The 16,348-nt window shown below is 58.5% G+C and overlaps 1 protein-coding gene and 1 long non-coding RNA gene across 2 annotated transcripts in view; one reads left to right on the forward strand and one right to left on the reverse strand.

Annotated features, from left to right (window-relative positions):
• Positions 1 to 744: 744 nt before the first annotated feature.
• On the reverse strand, positions 745 to 6,971 carry PITX1 (paired like homeodomain 1). The gene is made up of 3 exons (XM_077138506.1): positions 6,776 to 6,971; positions 4,304 to 4,536; positions 745 to 2,333 (listed from the first exon to the last, which is right to left on the reverse strand). Exons 1-3 carry the CDS (start codon positions 6,942 to 6,944, stop codon positions 1,791 to 1,793), a joined length of 945 nt encoding a protein of 314 aa, XP_076994621.1. The 5' UTR covers positions 6,945 to 6,971; the 3' UTR covers positions 745 to 1,790.
• A 5,826-nt stretch (positions 6,972 to 12,797) lies between these two features.
• LOC143664979 (uncharacterized) overlaps positions 12,798 to 16,348 on the forward strand; it is a 420,148-nt gene continuing 416,597 nt past the window's right edge. Inside the window, exons 1-3 of the long non-coding RNA XR_013166694.1 lie at positions 12,798 to 13,121; positions 13,231 to 13,553; positions 14,298 to 14,820. This is a non-coding gene — a long non-coding RNA (uncharacterized LOC143664979). The remainder of the gene's footprint in view (positions 13,122 to 13,230; positions 13,554 to 14,297; positions 14,821 to 16,348) is intronic.

Consider the following 16,348-nt stretch of genomic DNA (forward strand, 5'->3'; position numbering starts at 1 on the left):
TCTTCCCCCGCTGCAGCTGCAAACATTTTGTTTTGCCATTAGAAGTGACTTACTTAAGGAAAGCAGAATTTTACAGGCAGTTTACAGGCTGGTCTTGTTCAGTAGTTTCCAAAAGCCGAGGGAGGGCGGAGGCAGCCTCGGATAAGTTGGGGTGGAAGGGAAATGAGAAGCGTGTTCTGTGTGATCGACACTTTCTCCCGCACAGCCGCACGACCCTGGGGCGGGGGTGGGGGATCTCGGCGCCTTCAGGGCACCGGCCAGAAAGGCGGCGGGAAGTCCTTGCTAGAGTCTGGCGGACCCAGCCGGCTCCCTCCTCCCGGAACCGCCAGGGCCAGGCTCCCGGGAGATAAAGCAACCTCAGGCTCCGGGAGGCCAGGGGCCGCGTAGCGTCCTAGAAACCTCGAAAGTTACCGCTGACCCCTCCTGGGAAGAGCCTGAACAATCCGGGCGGGAGAGGGGCTGGGGTTCGGCTAAGGGCGGCCCTGCGCGCAGTGCGTAGACCGAGCCGCCCAGCGGGTGCGCACCAGCGGGCGCCGAGTGGCGACTCGGGACTCCCGGTGGCGCCCGGCTGCACGGGCAGGTCGGGAACGGTGGTGGGGAAGTGGAGAGTTAGGGGCCCTGGCGGGGCTTGCCTGGGCTCTTTCCTCCTATCCCACCCGCGGGGCCCCGGGTGGCGCAGATCCCTCCGATCCGCTTCCCTTCTCCGCCGAAAGAAGCAGTCACGGCTCGGCGGTGGTCAGCACGCTCGGACTATGGTTTAATAGACGTACATGGACAAGTCGATATAGACAAATTTATAATTCTATAGTCAGTCCGACATACACAGGGACGCTGTAAACAGGGGCGCGGGCCGGAGAGCGGGTGTGCAAAGTGGGCGCGGCGCTGGGCCCTGGCCGCGTCCCGCGCTCTCCCGGCTCGACTCTTGCACGGAGGACGGGAGGAGAGGGCTGTTCGCTGGGACGAGGGGTACACATCCTAGCCCGGGAGCGGAGGAGAGGGCCGAGGCTGGCGGCTGAGCTATGGTCACGTCCGCACCGCCAGCCGCCGCTCTGGGCCGTAAACTAGGGCTCCGGGGCAGGGACCGACCGGGGCTCTTCCGGACACGCCGGGACCTTGTGCGGCTCCGCGGCGGGCCCCTGATGCCATTCCTGGCCCAGCGCCCGCTCCAACTCGGATCCGAATCGAGCTAAGGCGCGTTCCGCCCGGTCCGGCTCGGAGAGGGCGCCGCGGTTCTTAAGGGCCGCGGGTTCTAAGGCCTGTCCGGGAGGCGCTGGTCTCCCAGGCCCGCCCGCCTCCGCGTGCTGAGTTCGCCGGCGCGGCCCACCCGGCCCGTGGCGCCCAATCCAGGCGCGGTGCGGCGCCGCGGGAACGCGGACTAGGAGCGCTCACGCTCCCGGCCGCCGCGCCTCGGCTTGCAGACCGCGCCGCACCCCCTCCGCGGAGTGGCCCGCTGGGGCCCGTGGGAGCGAACACACGTTACACACGCCATCCCGAGGGAAATTGCAACTCATCCGTTTTTTTTCGCGGCACTTTTTCCGACGTCTTTTGTTTTTGATTATTATTATTATTATTATTATTCTTTTTTTTTTTTTTGGAGGGCAGAGTGGGGTCCGGAAAAGCAAACACAAAACCAACCAGGAGATGGGGGAAGTTGGGACAGAGGGGGCTGCGCAGGCGCGAGGCCCGCGGCGCGGTGAGCCGTGACGCGCCGAGGCGCCGCGTGCGTCCTCCACGGCCGCCCCCATCCCCGCGCGGTGCTGGCTGCAGGCGCGCGTGGCCGGGCCGGGCGGTCAGCTGTTATACTGGCACGCGTTGAGGCCGGAGGCCGGGCCCTGCAGGCCGCCGTAGCCGAACGACGAGTGCTGCTTGGACTTGAGCCGCAGGCTGGCGAGGCTGGAGTTGCACGTGTCCCGGTAGACGCTGTAGGGCGAGGCAGGCGTGCCGTACGGGCACGCACCCGGCGACATGGCCGAGTTAAGCGAAGAGCCGGTGAGGTTATTGATGTTGTTGAGGCCCGAGTTGGGCATGCCGGGCACGGTGCCCGGGCCCATGCTCGACGGCATGGTCATGGAGGAGATGGAGCTGGGTGCCGAGAACATGGACTGTGACGACAGCGGGCTCATGGAGTTGAAGAAGGTGAAGCTCTTGGTGGAGAGCGGCGCTGGCGCTAGGCTTTTGGCGGCCCAGTTGTTGTAGGAGTAGCCGGCGGCGTACACGTCCTCGTAGGGCTGCACCAAGCCGCTGAACTGCGGCACGTAGCCACCCTTGCACAGGTCCAGCTGCTGGTTGCGCTCGCGCTTCCGCCACTTGGCTCGCCGGTTTTTGAACCAGACCTAGGGGAGGGGGCGGGCGAAGGGTCAGGGCTGCTGAGGAGGGGAAGGCGCCCACTCCTTACCCCGCCACCCGAGCCCTCTGTCCGCTTCCTTCTCCCCGGGATTGTTTCTTTTCTTCCTCGGCTATTTCTGCCTCTGCCTTACTCCCCGTAATGATTCTTTTCTCTCTGTCCGCAGAAAATACCAGTTTTCTTCCCCCTTTTCACATCTTTTCCTTTCTGCCAAATTAAACCCGTTTCGTTGTCTCATATGGATTCTGTTCTGTTTTACCAGATACTCGTTTTCCTTCTTTTCCTGGCCGTTCCATCGTCTGCTTTCTATCCCAAACGGATCCCCATCTATATCTTAAATGTTCCATTCTCTTTTTTCTCCCTCAAATCTAAAGTTATTTTCTTCTCTTAAACATATGCTCCTCCTGCTCCCCCAATTTTTCTATTTTTCATTCCTCAAATGGTCTGTTTTCATCTTTATTGGCAATGTTGGGATTTTCATCTCTGCCCCAAATGCTTATTTTCGTTTGATCCACCCTGCTATTTGAATCTCTTTCTTTTTCCTTAAATAATTCTAATTTCTTCTTTCTTTCTCCCCCATTTTTTTTATCCTTTTGAATCTTCCCCAAATACTTAGTTATTTCCTTCCTTCCAAATATCTGACCATCTCTGTTTCTCTTAAGTAGTTGTGTCTTTCTTTTCTCAAATACTTGACCCTTTGGCTTCTCCCTGAAATATTTAATTTCTTTCCTATTACATAAATATATACAAAATATATTTATTTGCAAATATTTAATTTCCTTTCCCTTTTTATTAGCTTCTTTCTAGTTCCCCCCTCTACTATCTCTGCAAAATTTGCTAAGAACCTCTTCTTTCCCAGCTCCTGGTCTGATCCCGACCTATCCCCCCACCGCGGGCCGCTGTCCTCCCCCACCCTCCTTCAGCCCCGGGCTGTGTTTTCCAAGCTAGCTTGCCCCACTCCGCACCACAACTTCCACTGGTCCCCAGTCCTCAGCTTTAACACTGCCTGATTCCACCCCCCACCCCACCCCACCACCGTACACCAGGGCAGGGTTGGTGAGTGCTGTATCCTCACCCCACATCCTGCCTGGCTGGTCAGCCTGACTGGGTTGGGGTGAGGGCTGGAGTTTCAGCAGAGAGTGCAGTCCAGGTGGGGAGTTGGTCTGGCTGGGGAACTTCTCCCAATAGCTGATTTAATATTTGTGCACTCAGGGAAGAAATGATTCTCCTGCTGCCCTGGTGGGAAAGCCTTGCTTTTCTTGGGAACCAAAGAATGAGGAGAGAAAGGTTGGCGTCTGGTCTTGGGTCTGAGACCTTACATCCTCAAAGGGTCTGGCCGCAGGGCCACTCGGCCACCAGAGCCCGCGTCATTTGATCTGACCTACAGGAAAGGGCATTAGGCGAAGGGCTCAGCTGTTGTCTGGCTGAATGGCCAGGGGAAAGCCAGGTGGGGAATATCCTGAGATTCTGGATGGTGGGGTATGGGATGGGACCACTTCCCTAGGAAGTTCTGGGGATCCTCAAACCCAGGTAACCTACAGGCTTTTCTGAAGCAGCCAGCCAATACCTGCCTTTCCCTTTCGTTTTCAGGGGAAGACATGGGGAGGGCCCCAGCGGCTGGGAATCATCTGACCAGAATCTTGGGCCCAGAGTATCCCACTAACATCCGTGTGGTCTCTGGGCCCTCCAAGCCTCGGAGAGCCCACTGGGGCCACTGGTCTTTAGGCCCGGATGGTGGTAGAGCTGAGGGTCCGGTAGGATGTGGGTGAGAGGAGGCTGGGGCGCCTGGAGGGGCATCAGGGGTTAGGAGGATTAGCAGCCGCTGGGTGACCCGGAACCTAGGGTGGGGTTCCTTCTCCGGCGGAGGGAAGGAGAAGTCTGAGGGGTGGGTAGAGGGTGAAAGTCTGCGCGCGCGGGTCTAGGCTTTCCAGGGCTGCGGCAGAGGCAGCCGGCGCTCACCCGCACGCGCGGCTCCGTGAGGTTGGTCCACACCGCGATCTCCTCTCGCATGCTCATGTCCGGGTACCGGTTCCTCTGGAACGTGGCCTCTAGCTCCTGCAGCTGCTGGCTTGTGAAGTGCGTGCGTTGCCGCCGCTGCTTCTTCTTTTTGGTGGGGTCCTCGGCGCCGCCGCAGCCCGCGCCGCCCGCGCCGCTGTCCTCCGGCCCTTTGGGTTCCCCGCCGCGCTCCTTCTCTGCGGCAGGCGGGACGGGGAGCCGGTCACCTCGGGCTTACGCCCTTTGGCACCCGGTCCCGGCTCCGCCGAAGCGCCGGCCGTCAGCGCTTGCTCTCCCTCCCGCCAGGGGCCCTGGCATTGGAAAGAGCCCCCCGGGTCCCTGGTTGTCAAGTCAGTAGGAACCTTTGGTCTGGAGTGCCCAGGAGAAAAGACCAGGAGCCAGAGCCGCGGGCCTGGGTTCTCGCAGGGCCTGCCCTTGCAGCCCGCTCTCAGGCTCAGCCTCTGGGGCTGCTGCGGATGTCACCGGTAAGTGCGCTTTTTTAAAAATAATTTTTTTTGTGGATTCTTGAGGTCTAAATCTAAGGGGTCTCTGCTTTTCTGAGCCAGGATCTTTCCAGCCTAAAGCCAGTGGTGTTTGGGGGACAAAAGCCAGGCAGTGGCCTGCAGCCCTCTGCTTTCCTCTCCCCAGAGCTGTGCCGGAGGCCTAGGTCAGGCCCCGGGCTCTCGGCCTCAGCTCTCCGCCTCGAGTCCCAAGGCTTAGAAAACCCCAACCGCTGCAGCCCACCCTGTCTAGGTGACCCGTAAACTGGCTCTTTCTCTTTTCCCCTCATTAAAACTACACAAAACACAGGCAGTCATAGAAACATTGAAACATATAGGAAAATAATTTAAGAACAAACCAGGAAGCCCAGAAAAGTTCACAGCTCTATACCTAAAAACACAGAAATGGTCACAAATGCTCAAAAATAGGCAGGTAGGAACACAGAGTAAATGGAGGTTAATAGGCGTGAAACCTCGGAGCAAACACACCCCTAAATAAATACAGTCCTGTTTGTGTATAAACTGCAGGCAGAACACAGGCATTTATTTCTCTAGGATTAAAAAAAAAATCAGTGTACTGTTGTAGATAGATTTTTAACCCCCTTCCAATGATTAGTTTATTCGAAGAGATTATTTTTAAATTGAAGAGACATACATTATAGTTAGAGAATTTAAATCTCCAAAATAACACCGCTGAAAATGGGTTTTGAGACAATCTCAGAGAAATTCGCCATTTTGGATTGACTTTTAAAAAATCTCCCAGATTATGCTTCAAATAGATATTTTAAATTCCAGAGAAATTCATCTAATATATTAAATCTTTTAAATTAAAAAGGTTAAAATTGCCAATTCAACTCATAGACTTAGTTTTAAAAATCAATCTATAACTATGTATTTTAAAAATAAAAAACAAAGACCACGCTTAAAACTTTAAAAGCAAAAGCACAGTCCGATGTTTTTTAACCAAGCGAACAAAACCCCTCAGTGAAAGTCACTTAGGGATGCAAAACAGAAACAAATAGAGATTAAAAATGTGGAGAGAAACACTCAGTGTTGGATTAAGAAATGAACACAGGAAGAGGCGCCCCTGGCCCAGGGAACTAGGAGCTCGACCGCAGCGCCGATTTAGGGCGGGAGGCGCGAGAGCCCCAGGCAGCCTGGACCCGCCCGGCACTAGTCGTGCCGCTTGCCCGCGACGCCCACCGGCCCGCTCCACTCTTGGCTGGGGAAAAATCCGATCTCGGACCTAAAGGCAGCGCCCGGAGAGACGTGACTGAGTCGCGTCGGAGCCCTGGCTGAGCTGCCTGGCGGTTCTCGGCTCCGGCGGCGCACGTGGAAGCCGAATCTCTCGATCAGGGTCCCGACCGGCCCTGCCCGGAGCCCAAGCGGGCCTCTTGGCCCGCTGTCCCTCGCTGCCTCTCTGGCTTCCTTTTATTTGACACTGCCCCCCGTCAACCCCCGTTTTCTCTCGACTCGCCCCCTCGATCTGTCACCCACCGTATGTACAGTTGACTGTCCCCCTCTCAGCTTTCTGGACACTTATTCGTCCGACGTCCACCCTTTCTTCTACATGTGCCCCTCTCCCTCCGCGCGAGCGCACCCTCAGTTCCCAGTTGCGCGAAACCAACTTTTTCTTCGTTCTATTTGTCCCTGATCTAGAGGGGATGTCAGTCCTGCTCTCAACTCGCAGGTCCGTGTGTCTGCCGGTCTCTTGGTGCGTGGGGACATCGTAGAAATGCCTTTGGGTGTGTTTAATTTTGGGGGTGGTGGTGGTGTAAATTTCCGCGTTTATCGTCAGGTCAAGGACAGGAAAAGCAAAGTTTTGGGGGCGGAAGGGGTCCTGATAGCGCCGCGCGGGCGCCAGGCCTGGTTCCCGGTTCCCCGCACCCTGAGCCTGGGAAGGCTCCGTACGCGCCGCGAGGGGAGCCGCGCTTACCTGGCAGCTCCGTGTCGGACGACTCGCTGGCGGAGTTCTCGAGCGGCTCGCGGGGATCGGCGGCGCGGGCCAGGTGGAAGGCGGGCCCCAAGTCGTGCGGCGGCGGCGGCGGTGGCCGGAGCCCCTCCGGCAGCCGCTCCAGGCTCATGCCCCCTTTGAAGGCGTCCATAGAGGCGGGGACCGCGGCGGGCGCTCCAGGCGCCGGGGCTGGGCGCGCCCGGCCGCCCTGGCTGCGACCTGCGGGGACAAGAGCTCAGCGCCTAAGCGGCTGCTCCCGGGGGCTGCCCGCGCCCACAGCGACGCCGCGCCCGCCCCATGGACTGCGGGGCCAGGCGGGCGGCGGCGGCGGCGACTGCGGCGGCGGTTTCTCGCGCCCGGGCGCCAGGCCCCGCGCTCCGCGCAGCGCTCGTGCAGCTCGGCCTCAGCTGCCTGCCCGGCCCCGGCTCCCGATCCGGGGCCGGTTTCTAAGGGTCGGGACGGCGCCGGCAGAGTCTGTCTTAAAGCGACAGAGCGCACCGCCAGGTTCCAGCAGTCCCTGCGCCAGGGGTGGTGGGTGGGGTGGGCCGGGGTGGGAGGGGGCTGGGGAGGGAGGGAGCGAGCGAGCGAAGGAGCGCGGGCGGAATCCAGCCCCGAGCCGCCCTCGCCGCCGCGCCCTCTCTGCCGCCCTCCCTCCCTCCCTGCCTCGCCCGCACCCTCCCCCTCGGCAGCCACCTTCCCGCCGCCTTCCCGCCCCCCGCGGCCTCGCTGTGCCTCTCCCTCCTTCCCCGGTGACACACCGAGTTCTCCCTCCGCCGCACAAAAGAAACGCATCTGGCCTGCAAGTCCCGCGCGGCTCGTGCCCACCTCAGTTCCCAAATGACTTGTTTCACTTAGAATCAACTCCTGTCTGGGCCGCCTCGAAGTCCCTAGTCCCCGGCGAGAACAGTCCCAGGATTAGTGAATATTCGCCGAGCAGGATCGCACCGAGCGGGCGCCTCCGAGCCAGCGCCCAGAGCCGGGGCAGAGCCCGGGGCCCCCTCCCGCAGCTCCCAGCGGGGTCCTCATCGAGGGCCGCCGGCCTCTCCTCCCCCTGCCTCTTCTCCTGGGACCTAAACCCGGCTGAGTGACAGCAGCCTGCGCTCTAATGGGCCCCCGGATGTTGCCTCCTAATTAGCCTGGACCCTCTCCCCCAAGGCTGCTTCTCAGGCCTCCTCCTCTGTATCGCAGTTTTCCAGGATTGGGACAGAAATGATGGCTTCTAATCAGACAAAACGTTTCTGTTGGCTCCAGACCGCTGGCGAGTGCAGCGGGAGACCCCAAGATCCCCCGCAGCCTCTTCTGCTTTGCACCTTCAGCGGCCTCTTCAAACCGTCCAGGCCTGGGCCATGGCAGCCACGGGGGTCTGTTCTGCCCCCTGCAGGGCAGTGTTGCCCCAGGGAGGGGGTGGGGGGCCATGCTCGAGCTTCTTAGGTCTGGAGGCACAGGCCTGGTGGGGCAGATGACTTTGGTCTCCCAACCCCAGGCTGGCAGTCGAGGCCTTCCATCTTCGGAGCTTCTCCCCAACACAGTGGGAACTAAGCTGCAGCACCAGTGGGGCCTTGCTGCGCACAGGCAAAGGTACCCTCCCCACCCCCACGGGTGGTCCCCTCCCTGAGTCCTCCCGCTTCAGTGAACTTTGTCAAGGGATTTTGCTTAACAATTGTTAACTGGCCCTGAGACCTCAGCGTCTTGAATAAACAAGCGACAGCTGTGGCGGTAGGGTGCTGCCCTGACCTGCTCCTGGCCACAGCTGGACTCCCAGGCTGCTCTTTCCCCCTCACCTGATCTGCTCCACCAGAAACAGCAACCCAGGGAGCAACACTGGGAGGCAGCCTATGGGGAGAAGCCCTTCCCTACTCTCCAGGCCCAGCGCATCCTTATCTGTTCCTCAGGGTCTCTGCTTGGGACAGAATACCGCAGGCTGTCAATGTTGGGGTGCTCTGCAGGCACTGATGTCGAGTTCTCACCCTGCCCCTCATTTGAGGCAACACGCAGGCCCCAGGTTGAGCTCCTTGGTGTGGATTGCTGGGCAGGGCCAAGTGCAGGGTACAACCAGACCTGCCTCCCACTCTTTCAGCTTCGGCCCAAGGCCCCCTGCTTTGGGCCATGGGGAGAGGGCCCACAGTCATTCTGAGACGGAGGCTAGAGAGAGGATGCCTCCTAAATTTGGGATGGGGAGACTCAATGACTTGACTCCCGCCCTTTCCTCCCCAAAGGAAGTTTCTTTTAAGTTCAGAGGCCCCTGAGAGGAAATTAATTAGTCTTGGTTATGAGGGAAGGACGTTTACCCTCAGCCCCCTTTACCACATTTCTTGGCTGAAACTTTGGCAGCAGCTTTCAGGTGGTGCAACATGCTGCCCCTTCACATACTATCTTCCCTGGAGCTGCTTACCCCAGCAGTGTGCCACCCAGCCGGTCTGGATACAGACACCCTTAGAGAGTGCACACTCACACAGGTGTGCCATGTACACCCAACACACACATACTGCGTCCACATGTGGGAGTGTTGAGTCCAGGCTCACAGGCACAATGTGCACACTGCCAGGCCTCTGGGTCCCGGGGCACCCAGGCTGTTTGGCACGAAAGCTGGCTGGTCTGGGGTAGGAGGTGTGTTCTCAGCCCGCCAAGTGTCAGGCCAAGGTGGGAAGCATGGTACACCACTGGGTGGAGCCATGGAAAAGGACAGCCTGCCTGTGGGCATCCTGAGGCTTCGAAGGTCACAAGTCCCCTACTTCCCAGAGGGCCAAAAGAGTCCATGGATTGGGGGTGGGTGGGTACTGTTCTGTGACTGCAGCTTCAGCTATGTGGTCTGAGGGGGGCTTGCATCCCTTATGTTTATGCATTTAATGCAGTTATTGAGCACCTGCTGTGTGCCCATCTGGATCCAGGCCTCTGGCAGTGTTCCAGGCAGCCACAACAGCCCCTTTATTTGAAACACTTGATGCCTGCTGTGTGAATGGAAAGGTCCTCACACCCTTGCCAGTGAAGCTCAGGGTCCCAGGGGCCTTGAAACCCAGAAGGGGCTCAGGTTAGTGGGGACAGGCCAGGAGAGTCATTCTGCTGAATTTGGGCAGTACTGAATTAGCAGGGGAGAGGAAGTAATTGAGAGACGGGGCTGTGGCTGATCCCAGGCATGGCTCGAGAAGGAACCTGGGTATTCAATGCTGTCTCTCACTGCTCTCTCCCAGCCATGCTTTCCGACTGGCCACTGTCCCAATCAGGATGGGGGCTTCTTGTACACATAGGTGCCACACATACACACACAGACGCACACACATACAGGATAGCAGTCTTTCTGGAGTAAGAGCAGAGGTTCAGTTTCCCCTGTGTGACTTTGGGCGAGGTTTGACCAGCACTGTGCTGCAGTTCCCATGACCGACATGGGACACAGCAATCCCTGCCTGCTGCTGCAGCCTCCAGGTTCCTGGAGAATGGGACATGGGGAGGGAAGAGAGCTTACTGAATTGGCACCTTGTGCCCTCTTCTGCATCCCTCTCAGGCCACGCAGAGCCAGCAATAATTCTGTGACTTTCAGGAAATTTGGGTCCTGGCTGGACTGAGCAGAGGAGGCTGGACTGCCAAGTGACCGAAACAGTCACCACGGGGATCCTTCGTGAGTCCTGGCTCCCTCAAAACAGACTGCCCAAGACTGGTGCAGTAATCTAATGTGAGAATGGTGGTCAGAGGGCCTTCCTAGGGGCATTCTACCACCTACCCATGGGGTAGCCCTCCTAATCCTTGCCCCCCCATCAAGAAGTTTTAGGAAAAGCGAAGGAATGCACCATAGCCTGCCCCCAGGGCCACTCACGACTCTCTGGGACATTCCAGTCCCTAAGCCTCTTCGGCTTGGAGAAGTTCAAACGAGAAAAAGTAGTTTCGGGAGTGCCACCGAGACCACCTACCTCCTTCTGACTGACCTAACAGCCCCTCCCCAATGAAAACTCTTATTTCTTTGAGCATAAGCAATTACTGGGGAGAGGTCGGGGAGGGGTATTCAGGTAGGGCTGAAAATGATCTCTGTGGATTCTTTAAGGGCCGAGTCTTCCTGACAATCGCCCCCCCCCCCATTTTGCCCAGGTGGGGAGGGCTGGGACGTTTTCAGGCAGGACCCGCAGCCCTTGGGTGCCAGTGGGAGCAGGGAACTGGGTTGTGGGCTGCTGGGTCAGTGGCTGGTAGGGCCCATTGCTTTCCTGGTCCATTGTTCACTGGCGTCCACCAGATGCTGTCTGGTTCCTGAGAGTGGCGGAGCCAAGGGGAAGAGAGGGCCACGAAAGTGGCTGTGGGCACTCCCGTAACCGGTGAGCATATATGCTGCATCACAGGTCCTCTATCCAACAGCTGCTTTTCTGGGAAAAAGACACTCCGCCTGACTCAGGTCAACAAATGCCACCTTTATATCCTAGACTCCAGGCAGCCTGGTGTCCATGCCCAGCCCAGTTCTTTTCCAAAGATGAAGAGTCTCAGCCTGGGGCAGGACAGGGTGACAGCAAGTCCCCTTTCTCTGCTGTTCTGCTACCTGTGGTCTTTGCCATTGCCCTACATCTGGCCAATACCCTATAACTGCATCCTCGGCCAAGTGGACAGCAACCCGGTTTCCTTGCTCTGGCGCTGGCAGCTGTCAGAGGCCACGATCCGGAGAACTGAGAATACCTGGGCCTTAGTTTTTCAGAAAAGTGTACTCAGAAAATTTTTAGATTCAGGGAATTCCTAAATCGGAAAACCTGGAATTAGGACTCCAACCTAGGTTCTCGTTTCTGCGATCCCAGTCTTGGGGCCCATGCTTTGCCACGGCAGAGTCGGCTGCAGTTTTCCAGGCCCGTCAGTATCAACTCGGAGACCCGGCTCTAAAGAAGCGGTTGTGTGTTCGGGAACCCTGCGTCAACAAGCAGACCCGGGAAGAGCCACGGGAATGTCTTTATTGGACTTTGCGAAGAGCAACTAGGGTTTCTCGTAGGGGAAGGAAAAGCCCGACGCGGGCGGGCGAGAGTAGCTCTGGGCGTGGGCCAGGCCTTCCTGGGCCAGGGGCGCCTCCGAGCGCTGCGGTGGGACATCGGGGTCGGCGGCGAAGGGAGCCGGGGCTCCGGCCGATGTCTGCTGCTTTTGTGCGGCATTGCTGCCGGAACGAACGAACGAACGAACGAACGAAGCCGTTTCGTTTAGGGCAAATACCCTCTTGACGCGAAGCTACGGCCGAAGTCCCAGGCGGTGGAGAGGGGCCAAAGCTTCCGCTGGTGCTAGGGACCCCATCCGAGGGCGCAGCGGGCAGCCCTCTTGCTGACCCTTTTCCCCAGGACGCCTGCGCGGGGCTGCGTGCAGCGCCCGGGGCTGCACCCTTCGCGGGGCTGGGTCCCCAAGGTTGCTGCTCGCTTGGGTTGCCCGGGGCCGAAGCGCGGGATGGGCCCACAGGTTAGATGAAGCAGCGCCCGGCGACGGCAGTTATAACCGTGCTCAGGACGCAGGGACGAGCTTCTAGCGCTGCCTCGATGGCGCCTGCCTTCTGCGGGTTGCGCTCTGTCCCATGCCGCCGGCTGGAAGCCACTCACGCCCGGAGCAAACAGCGCGGGCCTCGGTTCCCACCTCCCTGCACCCCGTCACCGCGGAGACCCCGCGCGGCTAGCCCAGCGTCTCTTACCCCACCCGGGCTGCGGTGCGTCTGCGGCTCGTCGGCTCCGGGCTCGCGCGCGGCGGGCTCTGGCTCAGGTTTCGGCTCTGGCCGGGACCCGGGATCCAGCTCCGTCTCCGCTCTGAGCGCTGCTTCTGCTGCAGCTGGTTCGCTACATCCCAGCGCGCAAGGTCGGGGATGCCTCGGCTCGGCCCGCTCCTCCCGCCGCCGCCGCCCGTCGCCGGCGGGGAAGGCGGGGACACCGGCCGGGGAGGCGGGAAGGGGGGAGGGGAAGCGAGGCGCTCGCCAGGGCCAGCGGGGAGGGGGCGGTGCTCGGACCCGCAGCCTAGGGGCCCCAACCTCTCTCCGGGCGCGGGCTAGGGTAGGCGCGGCTCCCGGGAGGGGGCCGGGGAAGGGGTGTGCGCCCCGGGCCTTCTCTCGCGGGAGGGGGCCCCGCCGCAGGCGGACGAAGCCGCTACGGGTCTCAGCCTGGCCCTGGCACGCTCTCTCCCTGGGCTCAGTTTCCCACCTGGCACGTGAAGGGGCTGGGCCCACTTCGGTTTAGTCCAGGTCTAGTCGGAATTTCCCGGGGTCCTGCCAGGTGATGGTCAAGCCCGGTGTTGAGAATCGACCCGTTCCCTTTTTTGCTCCGACTGTGTGCAGAAGGGAGCCGGGCTTGCGTGTTGGCAGGGAGAGTCCGCTGTGCCGAGCTTGGCAGCCATGAAGGTTTGAGGACAGACCGCAGGGCTCTCTGTGTATGGCGGGATGGGGTGGCTGGGGAGGGGCAACCGTCTAATGTCCCTGCTTGGGGGATTCTTCCCTTCTTCCTCCTCAGGGGCTGGGCTGGTGAGAACAGGGACGACTGACCCCATGAGAAGAGACACGTCTGCGGCCCCTTGTCCGGCACCCTTCCAGCGGCAGCCCTGCGCTCAGCACGCGCACTCCAGGGCCTCCATACAGGTGGCCTTTCAGGCCTGGCTCTGACTGGTGGCCATAGGGGGATAGAGGGGCAGGGCCGAGGGCAACTGGGGGACTGCCTCTCACACACCCTCAGGCGTTGGGTTCCCCAGCGTTGTCCGGTGGCCAGATAACATCGCGCGTGAAGCCTCTGGGGGAAGGCAATTGGCCGAACCTGTTCCTGCTTCCCAAGAGCTCAGTGTGAGCCTTCGGCTACTGGGGCAGTGGGATGGGCGAGCGGGTCAGGATGTGGCCGGCCCGCGTAGGGCCCACCCTCTGGGACAAGAGCAGCGGAGCCTGCTCGCGGATGGCCCCGAAACTCCCGGGCGGCCAGTTCCGCTCAAGGTGCCTGGAGATGGCAGCGCGGCAGCCGGGCATCAATGTTGCATGAGGTGCCATCACCGCGCGGCGCCTCCCTGCCTTGTTCTCGCCGGCAGCTGCTGCGATGGAGGCCGGGGGCCCCCCCTCCCGCCCTGGCGCCCTGTTAGTGCGCGCCTCCAAGGTCGCCTGGCCTAGGAACCTGGAGACCTTGGGCCTCTGCCCCAACCCCCAAAGCCGGAAGCCGGAGGGACTCAAGGTTCCCCGAGGCCGCCACACTCAGGCCCTGCGTAGTGACCCCTGCACCCTTCTCCACCGTTTTGGAGATTGCCGTGGCCTCCTTTCGGCCCGCAGCAGCGGGAACCCTCCCGGCGGTTGTGCGGCGCGGTGCGCACGGGGTCGTAAGGGTTAAGAGCCGCGCGCCGGACGCCCGCGCCTTCAGACCTGGCCCTGGGGCGGCCGGGCGGAAACGCTATCTCCAGACTCGGACCTTGCGCCCCGTGGGGATTTCAGCCCTCACCGCTCCCCGCGCCTCGCCTTGTCTGTTTTACGTGTGAAAATGGCCTGTTGGCGGATCCGACTCCGCGGGTGCTTAAACCTAGGCGCTTCCGACCTTGTCTCCGGCAGCCTTCCCCCAACCTCAAGCGCCCCCGCGTCTGTGGACGTAACCGCAACCGCCGGATTTGGCCGTGGAGGCCGCGCGACAGGCGCCTGACCCGAGCAGTTCTACTCAGGCATCTGCGGCGGGAAATGGCACCCTCCCACTCCTGCACACCAGCGATTTTCTTGAGGTTTTGTTCCCAGTGGGTGACTGAGGTGGTGGGGCTGGCTGTTCTCTCCCGTCTCCTTGTGCCCAGGCAGGGCCTGAGGGGCTAAGAACCCTGCCTCTGGAGCCTGAGGGCCCTGGGTCTTTTACAAGCTGTGCGGCCCTGGGCACGTCACAGGACCTCTCCCAGCCTCCGCTTTTCTTGTCTGTGGAATGGGAGAGCGAGAGTGACCACTTCACAGTGCAGGGAGGAACCTGTGAGATGATGCCTGCGTGGGGCCCGCCAGTCTGTCCGATTTATAGAGCCTCCTCCCGCACCCTGCTCAGCGGCCGGGGAGGCTGGGCGGGCCCTGGCCTGACAGACGCGACTGCTTAATAAACCAGGTGGGTCAAAACACCCCTTTAATGATTTTATCTTCTCTTCTACCAGAAATAGTTTTCCACAATTTCCCTTTAGATTTTGACATCTTGGGGCACGTATATTTACACTGTAGAGGTGGAGCGGTCAGAAAAGAGGGAGAGGAAGGGTGAGGCTGGACCTACCAGGAACAGAAGTAATGTAGCTTTGAGCCTTTTGCTGCCTAAGCAAAAAGAGGGCAGGGGGATTGGCTTTGTCTCTTCTTCCAAACTCATCCTTCCTCCCTCATATAAGTTTTTCTCCCTCGAACAAGACTCTGCGATGAATTTGTCACATGGGCTCACACTGAATACCATGACGGGTGAATGTCCATAGCCACAGTCACGCAGAAAGCCATACTGAATCTTAGTTCAGTGCACAGTAAAAGGGGGAGTGTCCTCTTTCTTTATAGCTCTTATTGCAATAGTAGTGAAACAAATATTTGTGTAGTGATTAATTAAAACCTGCTGCTCCTACCAGTTGTAAGCTCCCTGAGAGCAAGGCTGAGCCTTCCTTGCTCACAAGAGGACCCCTGGATGGCGTTTGAAGAGGATTTGGTTATGCTGACTGGTTAGGTACAGCGCACATATTATCCACTCCTGAACCAATCGGTTTGTGAGGAAGAGTGGCTCAGGACTATTGTTGGCCGGCCGGGATCACAGGCTCCACCCCTGTGGGGAAATCTCCACCAATCACGAGGAACCATCATTACCATATTTTCCCAAGAATCCTTGCTGCTGTCTTAGAGCAAGTTTTCTGAACTGGGCTAGTGGGCAGGGAAGGGTTTGGTTTTCGAAGAAGCCCCTGCCTTAGGAAGGTTCTCAGGCTGCTGCTGATAGTGTGGATAGGGAATCGGCTCCACCATGTGGGGGAGGCACTGGCTCTGTTGGGACTGCTAGATGTCCTCACAGATTATTCCCACACCAGAAAGCCTAAAGGGAGACTAGGTGATTCAGATAGAGGGATGGACCCACAGAACAAGGGAGAGTATTTATTTATACTCCCTTGTTGATCCTTAAGAATGAGAGAATTGAAGGCTTTGAGAGTAGAGAGGACACCCTAGGATTAGATAAGATATTAATATACTTGAGCACTGATTATATTGTATTCTGAGCTTTCTGGCAGCCAAAGCAAAAAGAGAAATCATTTGGACATCTCAAGTATTTTAAAAAAATTTTTACTAATAAAACCAATCAACATACAATATGAACATTGTTTTTTTATCGCATAGTTGTATATTCATCATCATGATCATTTCTTAGAACATTTACATCAATTCAGAAAAAGAAATAAAAAGAAATCAGAAAAAAAAATCATATATACCATACCCCTTACCCCTCCCTTTCATAGATCCTAGCATTTCAATCTACTAAATTTATTTTAACATTTGTTCCCCCTATTATTTATTTATTTTTAATCCATATGTTTTACTCATCTGTCCATAAGGTAGATAAATGAAGCATCAGACACAAGGTTTTCATAATCACACAGTCACATTGCGAAAGCTATATCCTT

Source organism: Tamandua tetradactyla, chromosome 20 (genome assembly GCF_023851605.1).
Source record: "Tamandua tetradactyla isolate mTamTet1 chromosome 20, mTamTet1.pri, whole genome shotgun sequence".
Lineage (NCBI taxonomy): Eukaryota > Metazoa > Chordata > Mammalia > Pilosa > Myrmecophagidae > Tamandua > Tamandua tetradactyla.

Bases quoted from the DNA above. Each gene is read 5' to 3' on its own strand.
- PITX1 (XM_077138506.1), bottom strand. From the start codon at position 6,944: ATGGACGCCTTCAAAGGGGGCATGAGCCTGGAGCGGCTGCCGGAGGGG. The intron at 4,537-6,775 runs GTAAGCGCGGCT...CGCCTGCCGCAG, and splicing joins GTCCGACACGGAGCTGCCAG to AGAAGGAGCGCGGCGGGGAA. The intron at 2,334-4,303 runs GTGAGCGCCGGC...CCCCTCCCCTAG, and splicing joins TCACGGAGCCGCGCGTGCGG to GTCTGGTTCAAAAACCGGCG.